Below are 15,500 nucleotides of genomic sequence, written 5' to 3'. Positions count from 1 at the left end.
CTTCCATAGCTGGGCAAATTCTCTCGTTCAGCACTGGTTAGATTCTGGGTGCCAGCCTACAGAGGGTCAACCTGTATATATTAATTAAACTACTATATATTTGAGAAGGAGTTAGTCTATTTGTTCAAGAACTCTTCATAAACAGTAAGAGGTAGGACCACCAAATTTGGTATACAGCTTCCTTTTATCATAACTTAAAGCAAGATAAGGGTTTGGCTGTGCCAAGAAAATGAGATGTGCCTTGAACGGAACTGCTTCTCATAAAACTACACACAAAAAACAGGGAATCACCGGGCAGGTGAAATGGGCTGGTACGGGGCATGCCCTCTTCCTGTCCACAACTGCCCCAGACCCAAGCCTCCCACTTAAGGAAGCCTTCCCCCAGGTCATATGAGAACATTGCTGGTTGTTCCCCTTCATCAGGAAGTGAGGGAAAAGTGCATAGTTTGCTGGATTCCTCACTCCAACTAGGGAGCAGAGTGGGCAGATGAACCTGAATCTGCCCAAAATGGGGGACATTCACCCCTCCCGCAGCTGTGCCCACTAGAGCACAGTGAAGCACTTCTCATATGAGCCCAAGCTGCAGCAGTTATATAGTGTGGGATAGTCCTTTCTTCCTGGGGGCAGCCTGAAGACTGAACTCCTCAACCCCAACCACATCCCAGAGCAACAATTTAAATACTTGAAATATTTTCATTTTATCTTCCAAAAAAAAAAACAAAAACCCAAAATTGAGTTCAATACCTGAGCAATGCCAGATAAATCTTCTAGTATGCATTAATAACCAATACAGAATGGGATTAATTTAAATAGGCTTTGGTGCCCAAGTCACTTAGCTTTGAAAATCTCACACAGAACTCTACATACTGGTAAATGATCTTCTATAAGTAAGTTTGTGTTTATGTGTCCTACTACCTATAAACCTGAACCAGAATCTTAATAAGGAGAAACTTTGGACAACTTCATATGGTGTACCTGAACATCATGATGGGTCCCTACCTCAACAATAGGCTGCATCTAAACAATAAAACTCAGAATTATGGGGAAATTTGGAGCCAGATCTAGATCCAGACTTGGAACCCTCAATCTAAGTCATGTGCTTTGACCACACTTCTTTCCAGGCCACTTCTTTTGGGTATGGTGTATAGTTAACACCAGTACAGTTACATGAGAATGTCTTGTCCACTTATTGTGACACAAAGCCAAGAATGAGGAGCTGGCAATGGTATTCCAGGTCTCTTTTTTACATGTTAGCCCCATGACTAGGGCATTCAGCTGGAATGTGGGAGACATAAGTTTGAACCATCTTTCTTCAAAAGGAACTTCAAGCCAGGTCTCCCACATCCTAGGTGAGTGACCTAAGTACCAAAGTATTTGCTGTTCTGGGACGGGTCTCTCTCATTCACTCCTTTTGAAGCTGTTCCACTTTGTATGAACAATTAAGTACTCTTTCCAGCAGAGACTGAAACTTCAGTGTGTCTCCTGCCCCTGGTGAGTGTCCTAAGTATTAGACTATGAAGTCATTCCTACTTTCTCTCTCGCCCTCTTACAGTTCAAATATTTTACATAAAAGTTAACCACCACAAAATAACTTATAGTTCAGAGGTTATGACAATCACGTGAGGAGTAGGAGGGCCTAGAATGAAGTCCCTGTTCCAGAAACAGGATTCATACCTGGGCTTCCTACTTAATGTGTACCCTAATCTTTAGATTAAAGAGGGGCACAACCAACACAGTGATGCAAGAATGGTACCTAAGATCCTCTTCTGAATCCATCCTGAAAAATATATTTCAAGATTTTCATTTTCCCCACAATTTTGTTTCAATCTACATACTTTGCTATAATTTACATCAATTCAATGTTGCAGTTGCCATGAATCTCCATATTTTGGCTAAGAAAGACTGAAATTAAAAATTTCTTTCAGCTGTTTATGGTCATCTATTCATTTTTATCCCCTCTCTTCCCAAAGGAAGTTTCTTCTCCCTTGTAGCTGAGTCAAAGACGGGAAATTAAAACCTTGAAACTTCCATGAGGCTCTGTGCAGGTACCAAGGTCTGTTTCCTAATTAAGAGTATGTCTTGAATACTGAGTATTGTCAAGGAAACTAATGTTGACATGCAGAAGTCGCTAAAGCGTGTTTGCACTCACTGTCTATATCACCAGATTCTGTCCACATCTAGGTTCCCCTGTTGACAGTGAGAGTAATGCACCATGGCTATGTATCCCACAGTGCCTGGCGACGCCACTTGGTGTTGTGGGACCTTGGAAAAGAGCATGGGGCATCCTGGGACCATGTAAAACATCCTGTCAGGCACCACTTTGTTCAGGGGTTTCCAGTGTGCTTTTGCACCCTTTTTCCAAATGTCATTCTCTCCCATGCATTCCAGCAACTGCAGCAAGAAAGAATGAATCCCACACTCCTCCCACAGGCTCTGTTAACTGTCTTTAGGACTAGGCACATGGCAGCAGAGATCATCCTGAAGTTACTGACAGAGGACTCAGAAGCGCTTGGCAGTATGCATGATATGGACAGTGGCAACCTGTCATTCCATTTGGCAATCAAAGAGAGCTGTACAGGGTAGACGGTTGCTTCTGGGCAAGAGAAGCCAGCACGGATTGGTGGAATTGCATCATTATGCAAGAGTAGGATGAAGACCAGTGGAGACAGAACCTTCCTGGAGCTGTGTGATGAGCTGGCCCTGAACTACAGACCAAGAATACCGGAATGACAGCTACAGTCTCAGTAGAAAAGGGCATGTCACTTGCTGTGTGGAAACAGATGACTCCTCATTGCTACCAGTCACTTACAGATTACTTTGGGGTAGAAAAGTCTGCTGTTAGAGCTGTTTTGCTGCAAGTGTGCAGGGCAATAAATCACATTCTGCCTGCACCTCGAACAGCAGTGATTGGCCTGCTATTCAGTGTTAACAGTGTCAATGTTAAAGAGTAAATCAAAGTGTACAATCATTTTGAAACTGTATCTTTACTCATTAGAAAGCAGTGCTCTGAAATGCAATGAAACTTCCTATTCTCCCCGTCTCCACCCCTTTGTCCCTGCAGCTAAGGGGGGTGCTAGCACAGGGTTAGAACTCACACCTTTCCTCAACAAAGCTTGCCAGTGTAGATAAGCATTCAGATCCAGTTTATCTATTTACTCTGCTTTGGCAGGTAATCCTGCAAATACATATGCACACATCTCATAGAGCTTGAAGGGACCTCAGGAGGTCATTGAGTTCAGTCCCATGAGGAGGCCCAAGCCCCATCCCCTTCTCTTTAAATCTAACTGCTGCAGATTCCTCAATGGCCTCTTCAAGGACTGAGCTCACAACCGTGGGTTTAGCAGGCCAATGCTCAAACCACTGAACCCTACCTCCCACCATACACATGAAGATACTGGGACTCATGCAGGAGGATTGTTATTAACTTGTTTTTGCAGGATCAGGCTCTATCTGAGGAGGCAGAAGAAACAGTAAAACTGACTATATGCAAAATGCTGTCAAATGCCAATAGCGAACAAACTCTAACACAAATATTTCTTTCTAGTATCTCTTTCTTATGGCAATCTTAGCTAGATGAAACAATTCAGATACAAACGTTTTGGTTTTGTTTTAAAGTTGACTATCCAGTTTACCATGAGGGTACTCTTACTGGTGCACTCATTCATTAATTCTGCCCATACTGTCAGATGCAAGAAGTGGAAGCCAAATGATGCTAACCATCCCACCATATTCAGATGTAAGAATACCATTTCAGCCATTAGTGTGTTATGGAGTGTAAACTGCATTTTAAAATGTAAACAAAAAGTTGTAAATTTGAACTCTACATTATAGACAACATACTTCTCAAATACAGATAATCTAGGATGTGATACTGAGCACCTGTACCACCAGACTAACTTTAGAATAAGATTAGATGCGAGTGTTCAACCCCTCAAAGTATCAAGCCCCAACTGCATACAAAACCATTGCACTTACTGTATATACAACACAATTAATTGAGAACTGCAATAAAAATGTTATAATGATTTACATAATAACCACAGCATCACAGTATGCACATTTGTCAAAACAATTAACATAATATAGACACAGATTGTATGCTGCCTATTGGGCTTCCCGCTATGCAAAGGGAAAATAGAGATCCAAGTAATCCCTATTTGTCACTTAAAATGTTGGTGATCAATTTAAATTGTTACTATGTCAGATGTGCATTAAACAAAAATAAATGGTGCACATGCTAAACTAGCTGAACTCATTCTTCCTCTTGTGCAAATGTCTATTTTTGCAAGTTTGAAGCGTAATCCTGTCTCCCCTATGGAATCAAAACAAGAGATTGGGTAGTATAAGAACAGTAGAATCAGGCAGATTCTAGTCAATCACATAGCTTCAGAACAAAAAGCAGTCAAGTAGCACTTTAAAGACTAGCAAAATAGTATTCAAGTAGCTTCAGATGTTTCTATCCCCACCCCTCTGAAAACAATGAGAGTTTTGCTGGTAGTTTAGCAAGATTAGGGCACATACATTCTTCTTTGCCACCTCATGTCCTGAAACTTACACAGCACTCTGAAATAAATACCCTATTTAAAAGGAGAAAGCCTAAGGTAAACAACAGATTGTTTCTTATTCATAGTGACACAACACTGCCAATAATCTCTTCATATAAGATTAAAGAAGGATTAAAACAGAGGACAAATGGAGGTCAAACCGCAATAGCTTGGCAAGACCGTGGTAGTCTGCCTATACTTGCAGAATCTGAGCAGCTTCAAAGCTACATTTTTAAATTTGTAGCATTACCAGCATCTTATTTTATTTAAGCAATATTAAGAGTCAATAATGCTATCATTGATTTTAAGATATCTATTTGTAATTTTAAAATATACAGTGGGAAACAGCAAATCACCAAAGTCCTTGAAGCACATTTATAATGCATTTCCAAGGAACATATTCAAATTCCATTCAAGAAAAGACAAGCGACCCAAACTATAAAATATAGTAAATTACAAGCAGACTAAAAAATACTAAGGAGCTTCCATGCCGATAAATAAAACAGAACAAATTTTTCCAATCCTATTTACACTGATTATTGAAATAATTTGGTTTACGCATAGAGCAAAGCACGACTCAAGATGAGTAAGGCAGCCGGACGTCCTAAATGGTCCCTTCAGATAAACAGTGTTTTATTAATAGAACACTAGGAATACTTTTTAAAACAAAAATGAAACAATTTGAAAACAGATTGTGGCCCTGGAAGACATTTATTTAGTATAAAATATGATTTAAATGGATAATAACCGAGTTCTAAGATGTGTACATACATCTCCTGAGCCAGTCTGTTAACCCCTTATACAAACTGTTGAATCTCATAAGGCAAGGTGAGCAAAGAGGGGGACAGGCCCCCTCACGAGGGGTGTGAAATTTGATAAGGGTGGGCACAGCATGATCAGCTGCTGGGTCTCAGGCTCATCCATCTCATTAAAAATTTTGAAATATGTTACTGTTTTTATGTATGTGTATTCACATTTATAGACCGGTTAACAAAGTTTTTACATTCTACATAATTTTCTTACGCACACCGAAAGGGTTTTTTTTTCCTCTATGAACATAACTGAAATTTCCATCAGTTTTGGTTACAATACACAGCGGCGGGTGGGGGCACGCTACTAACCATAGGGGTGAAAAGTGGGGCCTGATATATAAAGGTTGCTCACCCCGTTATAAGGGAGCAATATAGAGCATTTAAGGCTCAATTCTAGCAGCCTTATTCATCTACTGGCGTACCCATGAGAGTAACTCCTTACCAGCATAAGTAAACTCTGTCCCATAGTAAATATTTATTCATATACATAATGAGATTAATTTACTTTTTAAAAAGGTTTGGCACACAGATTTAATTAAAATTGTCAGGATAACACACATTTTCCCCTTTAAAATTAAGGTGCATGCTCATCTTGAAAATGAGGTCACAACTCTCATTTACTCAAGAGGTGAAACTCAAGATTTCTTGAGAAGTTTTATCTTAGTTCTCACAGATAAAAATCTGGCTCATCTCATGAATACTGATCAATTCACCATTATCAGGGCTTGGACCTACCCTTTTGAGAGCAGAATTGGGCTCCCAATGTGTTGTATCTTATCTGAACAGAATTAGAACATGACCCAAATTCTCCTGTCACATACTCTAAAAGCAGGAGTAATTCTATGGTATAAAGTGCAGTAAGAAAGTGGAGAATCAAGCCCCTTCACAAACAGTACAAGGCTGGTTTGCAGATATTATCATCATCCTTTTTAGACTTTACAGTAATTACTAAGACTGAATTCCCACTAAATGACCTTAACAGCTGGCAATGAATGGGGTTTTGTCTGAGATGAAGGATTGCAGTCTTAGAGATGTTGGGGGTTATCCTTGCTTTGATTTTTTTTTCCTGTGTATGTTTATTTTTACAGGAGTTGGCTGCAACACTGAGGAGTTGCAGAAGCTTCCTTGGCTGAGTGGTGGCCAAGATAGTGACTGGAATCTCAAGACTCATCATATCCATTAGGAAGAGGTGACCTTAATTTTAGGGCTAATGTCACACTCCCCCTAACTGGGGATGCTCTCCCTGCATATTGCAAACAAGGCATATCAAGCCTGACCCATAGGCTGTCTACACTTACTGCCAGGTCAACACACTGGCAGTCGATCTTCCAGGGTTTGATTTAGCACGCCTAGCAGCACTGCATTAAAATGAATGCTCAGGATGCCACCATCCATCCCGGTACTCCTAGTATGGGAAATCAATGGGAGAATTTCTCCCATCAACCTCCCACTGTAGGGACAGTGCAGAAAATCAGTGCAAAGTACGTCCACTCCAGCTACGCAATGCCTGCATCTGGAGATGCACATCTTACATCAGTTTTGTCCCCTAGTGTAGACCTAGTCTCAGACATGCGAGGGGCTCACCTTCAGTCAAACAGCCTCAGCTGGAGTCTAGCAATTCCAGGCTGCATTAGGAAGTGAGCAAACAATACCGCCTCTTTCAAAGCAGGCAAAAAAGCTGCACCGGGGAAGAGGCACAGTCTGACACCTGTATTTGGAGTTGGAGAATAAATTCTCCTCTGATTTGCCTCACAACCCACCTCCTCCTGGTACAAAGAACAAGCCAAGGTGGCGACGACATGTCCATTTGGCTACCCCTACACCATCAGCCACTGCCCTAGTTCCTCACCACTGCCACAGCCTCCAGCACCCCCTGCCCCTGCCCTAGTCCCCAACACCCCCAGCCTCTGATCCCCAGCATCCTCCCAACATCCCCTGACCCAACCCCCCCCATATCTCCCACCATCCACCGCCCCTGCCCTCGCCCCCCAGCACCTTCCCATCCTGATGGCCCCCAAGCTCTCCCCCATCATCTCCCCCTTCTTATTCATCCCGCACCCCCCGCCTCCGCCTCCGCCACTCACCGCCGCGCTCCTGCCCGCTGCTGCCGGGGCCGCCCCCCTCGGGCCAGTCCGGCGCGCGGCGCATCCCGACCTTGAACGGCCGGCGGTTCCCCTGCCGCGAGCTCCCCTGGCGCGGCCGGGGTGGGACTTGAAGTCTCCTAGGCGACGGCGGGAGGACGCGTGGGGGCGGGCTCAGGAGAGGCGAACCCGTCACCTCTTCCGGCACCGCCGCTGCTTGGCCAGAGCGCTGAGCACGTGACGCGGCAGGCCAGCGGGGGGCGGGGACAGCGGACAAGACAGGGAACGTCCAACTCCGCCCCCTGGCGCGGCGCTGGTTACGTGCGCGGGCGGGAGTCCTGGAGCTGCAGCTGGTTTGTGAGTGAAGTGCAGCCCCCAGGAGGGCCAGGTGCTCTTTGGAAGTGCACGTGCGTACGTGACATGTTGCTGCTGTTGCACCCTGGCTAGCCTTTTTTTTTTTTTTTTGCCTGTGATGAAAGGAGCAGGAACTCAGTTGCGGAGAGATGCAAACCCTCCTCTGGGAACACTTTCCTTTCCCTTATAGGGTGTGTGTGAAGAGCCAAGCTTCTAGCTCTGCTATGGGGCTTTCAGTTTCAGACTAGGGATCCTAAGTACATAGGTAGAAGACTTGGGAGGCCCATATTGATTGTTCCTGTGCCTTAGCTTTTCAGACTGAAATTCATAAGAGCGCTCCCCCCCAACCCCAGAAAGCGTTTGCTAAGCACATGTAAGTGCTTTTCTGAGTGGATCTGGGCTTAAGCAATACTTAGGGTGCTTTCCTCCATCATTGGCTGCTTTCGGGAGAAATCTTCATCCATCATCTTGGTCTGTTAGGGATACTTTTATATCTGGAGCTGGGGCTCCTACTGGAAGAGTTCAAATAGGGAACTTAAGTGGTCTGAAGCTGGGAGGTAGGTAGTAAGCACAAATAAGTCCCACTGCAGTTAATAGGTGTTGCCACTGTTTCTATGTTGGTAGTTAAGCAGTTTCAGAATTCTGCAGGCTGCTGGTGAATCTGCCATTTTTGAGAGATTGATGCAGCATCTTACAGAGTCAAACATTCATGTGGGACTCTACTTTTACTTACTGTATTGCTGGCAATCACAGGTAGCAGCGTATCAGAGGGGTAGCCGTGTTAGTCTGGATCTGTAGAGCAACGAAGGGTCCTGTGGCACCTTATAGACTAACAGAAAAGTTTAGAGCATGAGCTTTCGTGAGTTAACTCACTTCTTCAGTGACACTATTGCTGCAATGCCACAGGCAGAGATTATTCGCCCCACGCTGAGCGCCTTCAAGAGCCCCATCTGGCCAGTGAAGAAACCGGATGGATCGTGGCATGTGACAGTGGACTATCGGGAACTCAGTAAGGTAACCCCAGAGCTAACGGCCGTAGTTCCGGACATGGTTACCATCCTGGAGCGTATCACCGTGGCAGCCTTGCCATGGCATGCCGTCATAGACCTGGCCAATGCGTTTTTCTCTATTGACATTCTTCCTGAGATTCAAGAGCAGTTTGCCTTCACGTGGCTAACAAAGCAGTACATGTTTACCATGTTGCCACAGGGGTTTAAGCACTCCACGACGATCTTCCATCAGCTAGTGCAGGCTGATCTGGAGTGTCTGGACCTTCCTGACCAAACGGCCTGGTACCACTACATCGACGACGTTATGATCTTGGAACCAGATGAACCAACTGTTCAAGCTGCCCTAAACACCGTCGTAACAGGAGCTTGTGTGCAAAGCCACCCAGTGGAACTGAACAGAGAAGCACCAATGAGCCTTTGATCTCTGCAAAGAGGCGGTGGTGGCACACGCCCGCCTCACTGCACCGCTGCAGGGCCAACTGTTTAAACTGGAGGTAACTACCGTCAGTAACGTGGCGTCCTGGGGTCTGTGGCAGCAGGTAGGAACCCAGCAAAAAGAGCCCATCGGCTTCTGGTCACGAACCCTCTGCGGAGCCGAAGGTGGGTACACCATCCTGGAAAAGCAGATCCTAGCAGTGGTGTGGGCTTTGCAGGACACTAAGTGGGTCACAGGCGTTGCCCCTGTTACTGTACAGACCCCAATCCCCTTAATGGGGTGGGTCATGGGTACCTCTGGACTGCTGTAGCAACGGCCTCAAAGTGGGGCCCACATATCAGTAACAGCTCCAACGTATAGGTAACATTGGCACAAACTGCCATCAATGCGTCTGCCTTTTGTCTGCCCCACAGTATGGCCGTGGGACAGCTCATGAACACATGCTTTATAGGTGTCAGTGCTACTCCTGCTCTCTTGCAAAACTATACCCTTTTGTGTAACTTTGCTTTCACTGCTCTCATATGCTGTTGTCAAGTCTGTTCCACAGGTGCACGCTGTGTTGCCAGAAGAGCATCAACCACCTCACTTGATTCCTACTAGCCTCGGAATTCACAAAGGGGTCACGGGGAGGAGTGTAGGGTGCGAGAAGACTTTGTAACGGTCGAGAGTGCAGTCCGACCCCTCTGTGAATCCTCAGGAGAATCTAAACAGACCAGTCTGTGCAAGGTGAAAAGCTGCAAAATAACTGCCATGGGAACTGCTGCAGAACAAGGCATGCTTGCCAAAACTTCAAGGCTAGCTGGCAGTAGGCCACAAGAGATAGTGATAAGAAATGCATAGGCAATTTTAGGCAATCTTATGTTAATGAGTTCAGCTTTATCAGCTAGTGTTAGGAGGCCTGTTACAGAGCCTCTCCCCGAGCGAAGTTCTGGCGCGTCGGGTCTTCCCCCACTGGTGACTGCGGTGTCTCTGGGGCTCCCGCCGTGGGCGTCACATGCTTTCAATAAACCAAATCTAGCACATGCCTTCTGGGTGCAGCCTCGTTTCTGGGGAACCCGAGCCTGGTTGGCTACAGATACCCAGTGCAAGAAGTGATAAAACAAGATTTAAAAAGTTACACTGATGCAAAAAAGTGTAGTTATTTCAACACCACAAGTTAGCTATAATTAATACAGACATTGTAGGAGACAGATGCTTCTTTAAAAAAAATCAAGTTCCACATCTGAATGTAATATAATCCCTACCTGACCTTTCTATTTAAAAAAAAAATGTACAGTGCATTACATCACAAGACAATGCATGAAAAGTAGTAATAGCCTCTTGAATATCCCTGTACTATTACTAACTGATCATCAAAACACAGTTGAGGTTAATTATCTCAATTTTCCAAACCCTGCAATGGACGCAAAGGGTCAGAATTTATCCTCAAGGGTGACTTTGCTCAAGGCCTCTGAGGGAGATAGTGTTTGATCTGAATAATAATTTAGGAATACATGGTTCCTTATCCTGGGCAGAGAGCACTAGATTATTTTGCTTGGGGTCTCTACTTGTGACCCATATGTGTATTAATATTTCACATAAAGTATGCATCATCACGGCCTCAATTTGTTAAATGTCTGGAGGTGTAAATTACGTATTTAGATATTTACTTGCAGGCAATTTGTTTTAATTCACCATATACGTTTGGGGTCTCATCCTACAGAAGTCAAGGTAGGTAACTGGGATTATTCACATGATTTACATTGCAAATACGCATGTTTGCAAGACTGATCCTCATCCTCAGTAATACTTTTAAAAGTTTTCAGCTGCCATTACCAAAGGTTTGAAGCTTTTGCCTTTCTTGCCTATTGCAGTGTATGGCTCTAGCCACTGGGAGGTGTAGAATTCCATTTCTACTGTACAATGTATCTATTCTTGCCATGTAGCTCTTTACAGACTAACAAAATAATTTATTAGGTGAGCTTTCTTCATTTGTCTGAAGAAGTGGATCTGTCCCACAAAAGCTCACCTAATAATTATTTTGTTAGTCTTTAAAGTGCTACTTGACTGCTTTTTTGTTTTCACAGTGTATAGACTAGCACGGCTCCTTCTCTGTTACTTTTATGAATGGTTTTTGGTTTGAACATATTGAGGAAAAGTCATAGAGGAATACAGCACAGGATTGTGTTTTATAGGCATGGAGTCTGCGTCTATACTAGCAAGTTCTTTCAGAAAATTCAGCCCTTTTTCAAAAGAACACATGGAGCTTCTACACACAAAATGCACTCTTTTGATCAGAAATCAAAAGAATGCGGGTCTTCTTCCGGAAGCCTTCTTCTGCTCCCAGATCAGGAAGAACACCTTCTTTTGAAAGATTCTTTAAAAAAAAAAATCATGTGTAGATGCTTCGCAGACCCTTCTTTCAAACGAGCAGTCCTCATGGCACTGGATTTTTCAATCCCTCCTCTGTTCTTTTGAAATAGCAGGGACTTCGTGGACATTCTTTATTGAAAGAGTGGATCTATTTTTTCGATCCGCTTTTTTGTGTGTGGACGTGCTCTTTTGAAAGAAGATTTTTCTGAAGAGATCTTCCAGAAGAACTTCTTTTGAAGGATTGCTGTAGTGTGGTCATAGCCAGTAATTTTACCGCAAAATATATTGTAGGTTTAAGTTTCGTGAAGCAAGTGCCCAATCATATGAGTTGCTGAACGCACTCAATTCTTCAGCATTCACTGTGGGGAGTAAAAGAGATGGTTAAGAGAGTGGGTTATGAAAGTAAAGAAATCTTGGCTAAGGAGAAAAGTTGGTTACGAAAAATGTTTAAAAAGAGTAAAAAATTAAAGAAGAGGAAAAAATGAAATAAATTGGTTACGTTGAAGGAGGGGTTATGAAAGAAGCTGTTTGTTAGGGAGAGAGGGTTTTAGAGAAACAACTAAAATGAAGCATCAAGAGAGTGTTACTGTACACATGAAGAGCAAGGCATCTTACCCCAGTGATTAGACTTAGACTTAGGTCCGCTTGTGCATCTGGACACATTGAGCAACAGGTGCTCGCCAGCAATTTCGGTCAGCTGCAAATAATTCCACCTCCTCCCATGATATACCAATGTTTAATGTCTTCCTTAAATGTGGTGTGCCAGGTCTTGAGTGGCCCGCCTCTCTTCCTTCTTCCCTCTGCCGGTATCCATCTCATTGCAGTCTTTGGGTGCAGTTGATCTGGCAGACGCAGAATGTATCCAGCAAACCGCACTCTGCGCTCTGTCACGATATCCTGCAGTGCCCGTGACCCGCATCGTTGTAGTATCTCCTCATTGGTAACGCGATCGTGTTAGGTGACACCCAGGATCTTTCGTAAGCAATGCTGGTGGAATACATTGAGCTTGCGTGCTACTCTTGACATTATTTTCCACGTTTTGCTAGCATAAATGACGACTGGCATGACGATGGTGTTATACAGTCGAACTTTTGTTGCAGTGTCGATTGTTGGTGCAGACCAAATTGGGCGCAGTCTTTGGAACACTGCTGACGCCTTACCAATTCTGCAATTAACATGTGCCTTGACACCTCTGTCGTTAGAGTGCTGCCAAGATAGGTGAACCGCTGTACTTCTTCTATGAGTTGGTGTCCGACCACTAGTGGTGTGTTTGTCTGAGTGTTCCCAACCTGCATCAACTTTGTTTTATCACTATTTATCCTCAGCCCAATTTTGCCAGCTTCTGCTTCCAAATTTGTCGTCATGCCTTGCAAGCATTCGTTTGTTTCTGCTAGCAGTGCAATATCGTCTGCAAAGTCCAGATCTGTGAGTCGACGCTGATCTTTCCATGAGATAACTAGATGTGCGTTGCTCATTGCCTTTCTCATGATGAAGTCCACCGCCAGAAGGAACAAGAATGGAGACAGGACGCACCCTTGATGCACTCCGGAGTCGATGTTGAAGAAATCTGTCATCCCATTATCGGTCCTCACGCCGCAACTAGAATTCAGATAAAGATTTCGGAAGATGTTGATGTAGTGTTGTGGGATGCCATATGTTCGCACTATGTTCCATAATGATTCTCTATGAACACTGTCTAACGCCTTTTTAAAGTCGATGTAGTTAATTAACAGCGGCCGTTGGAACTCGATACTCTGTTTGATGATGTTGCGCAACGTGAAGATCTGTTCACTACATGATCGTCCGCAGCGAAATCCGGCTTGCTCTTCACGCAGTGTTTTATCCACCACACTCTGCAACCTCCTGAGTAGGACAATGCAGAAGACCTTACCTGGGACAGAAAGGAGTGTGATAACTCTCCAATTGTTACAATCAGTGACATTTACCTTCTTTGGTAACTTGACAATCATTCCCTTCCTCCACTCGCCTGGGACACACTCCAACATTCATTCAACAGCCCTTTCAGTTCCTGCACCACGGAGTTTCCACCATACTTCAATAGTTCAGCTGCAATTTGGTCTAGGCCAGCAGCCTTGTTGTTCTTTAGTGTCTTTATCGCTCTGTGTGTTTCCTCAGTCGTGATCATGTCTAGGTCTACTTCCAGCTCGTCAGGGAGATTGAAGTTACTGAAGTCATAGGTTGCAGCTGGGTTTGGTTGGTTCAGTGTTTCTTTGAAGTGTTCTACCCAGCATGCATCTTGTTCTTCTTTACTGAGTAAGATCTTCCCATTCTTGTCTTTGATGGGAGCGTTGCTATTGCTTCTTGCTCCTGTTAACTCCTGGACAATCCGGTATAGTGTCTTGGTGTCACATTTCTTCGCTATGTCTTGTGCTTCAGCACCTTTACATTCTAACCATTCTTTCTTGTCAGCATGACAGCTTTTCTTGACGCTACGATCCAACAACTGGTACTTCACCATAGCTTCCACTTTCTCACCTGGCAGCTTTGCCTGATCTCTTTGCCTCTTCGCAACCTCACGTTCATCAATCAACTGCCAGGTCCTGTCCTGTATCCAGCATTCTTTTTGTGTGCCTCTCCTTCGACCAATCATCTCTTCTGCGATCTCAGTCACTGCTCTTTTGAACTGCATCCACTGGTCTTCAAGTGAAGTTTCACGTTGCATTTGTTGAAATCAGTTTCTAAGTTTAAGTTTGTACTGTTCAGCTATGGCTTGGTCTCTTAACTTTTCAACTGCATAGGGCGGAGCTGTTTGCCATTCTTGTTTTCTTTTAAGGCTAAGACAGAGCGATGCCATCAAAAGATGGTGGTCTGACCCAACATCAGCTCCATGGTATACTCTCACATCTAGTAGAGCTGGTCGCGATCGTTTGCTGCTGCAGAAATAGTCTATTTCATTGTTAGTGATACCATCAGACGACCGCCATGTTTTCTTGTGGATATTCTTGTGTGTGAAATAGGTGTTTCCACTGCACAAGTTGTTCATGCTACGGAATAGTAGTAAGCACTCTCCATTGTCACTCGTTTGCGTTGACGATCCGTACGGGCCAATCACATGTTCCCATCCCTGTCTTCTGTTATCTATTCATGCGTTCGTATCACCTATGAGTAACGTGATGTCATGATTGGGAACATCACTGATGATGTCTTGTAACAGATCGTAAAACATGTCTTTTTCAGCATCGTCAGAGTCCTCGGTTGGTGCATACACTTGGATGATTGTAGTTTTCGCATGCCTTGACTTGAATCTCACTGTGATAATATGTTCATTCACTGGCTTCCATCCAGCCACTGCCCGTGATGCTTCCTTACTTAATATCAGGCCTACGCCTTGTATATGCTGACTATCGTTCCCTGAATAAGGAATGGTTTTCCCATCACTAACTAGCCTATTACTTCCTGTCCATCTCATCTTGCTAGTGTCTAAGATGTCCATTCGATAACTGTCAAATTCACAGAGTAATTGTGCTAGCTTTCCACATTGGTTTAAGGTCCTTACATTCCATGTTCCAATTTTTGTTGTGGTTTTGGCACTTAAAATTGAGCTCTGCATCGGGTACTGAACTTCCTTTTGGCTTTCATCCAGCACCATCATAAAAAAAGAGTTGATACCTTTGCGCTGAATTAATTTTTGTTTATTTTGTTTGGTTGCACTTGTTGTTTCTGTAGCAATTGGTAGGTTTTACAGGATTGAGTTGGTAACCCGACACCCAACCTTCCTCCTTTTTCATCTGGGCTTAGGACCGGCAATGGAGGAGTTAATTGCCAGTAGGGAGATGATAGCTGTTCTGGAACTAGAATTTAGAGAGAGAACTTCCACCAAGGCATTGCTAGGTGTAAGGTAACAAAAAAACTCCCTTCTGTCATACTTTCCTTCACTAGATGTCTTGAAC

At 44.0% G+C, this 15,500-nt stretch overlaps 2 protein-coding genes across 3 annotated transcripts in view; both read right to left on the bottom strand.

Moving 5' to 3' along the window:
• MAK (male germ cell associated kinase) overlaps positions 1–7,555 on the bottom strand; it is a 67,020-nt gene extending 59,465 nt beyond the window's left edge. For both annotated transcript variants that reach the window (XM_074985913.1, XM_074985915.1), the window contains exon 1: positions 7,441–7,555. The gene's annotated coding sequence lies outside the window, so the exon portion shown is untranslated. The remainder of the gene's footprint in view (positions 1–7,440) is intronic.
• A 4,304-nt stretch (positions 7,556–11,859) lies between these two features.
• Positions 11,860–15,199, bottom strand: LOC142008279 (uncharacterized). The gene is given in 3 exon segments (XM_074985461.1): positions 11,860–11,948; positions 13,343–13,480; positions 13,777–15,199. Coding segments are annotated over 3 exon segments (1,650 nt in total).
• Positions 15,200–15,500: the final 301 nt, after the last annotated feature.

Source organism: Carettochelys insculpta, chromosome 2, assembly GCF_033958435.1.
Source record: "Carettochelys insculpta isolate YL-2023 chromosome 2, ASM3395843v1, whole genome shotgun sequence".
Lineage (NCBI taxonomy): Eukaryota > Metazoa > Chordata > Testudines > Carettochelyidae > Carettochelys > Carettochelys insculpta.
This window is presented reverse-complemented; position numbering and strand designations above follow the sequence as displayed.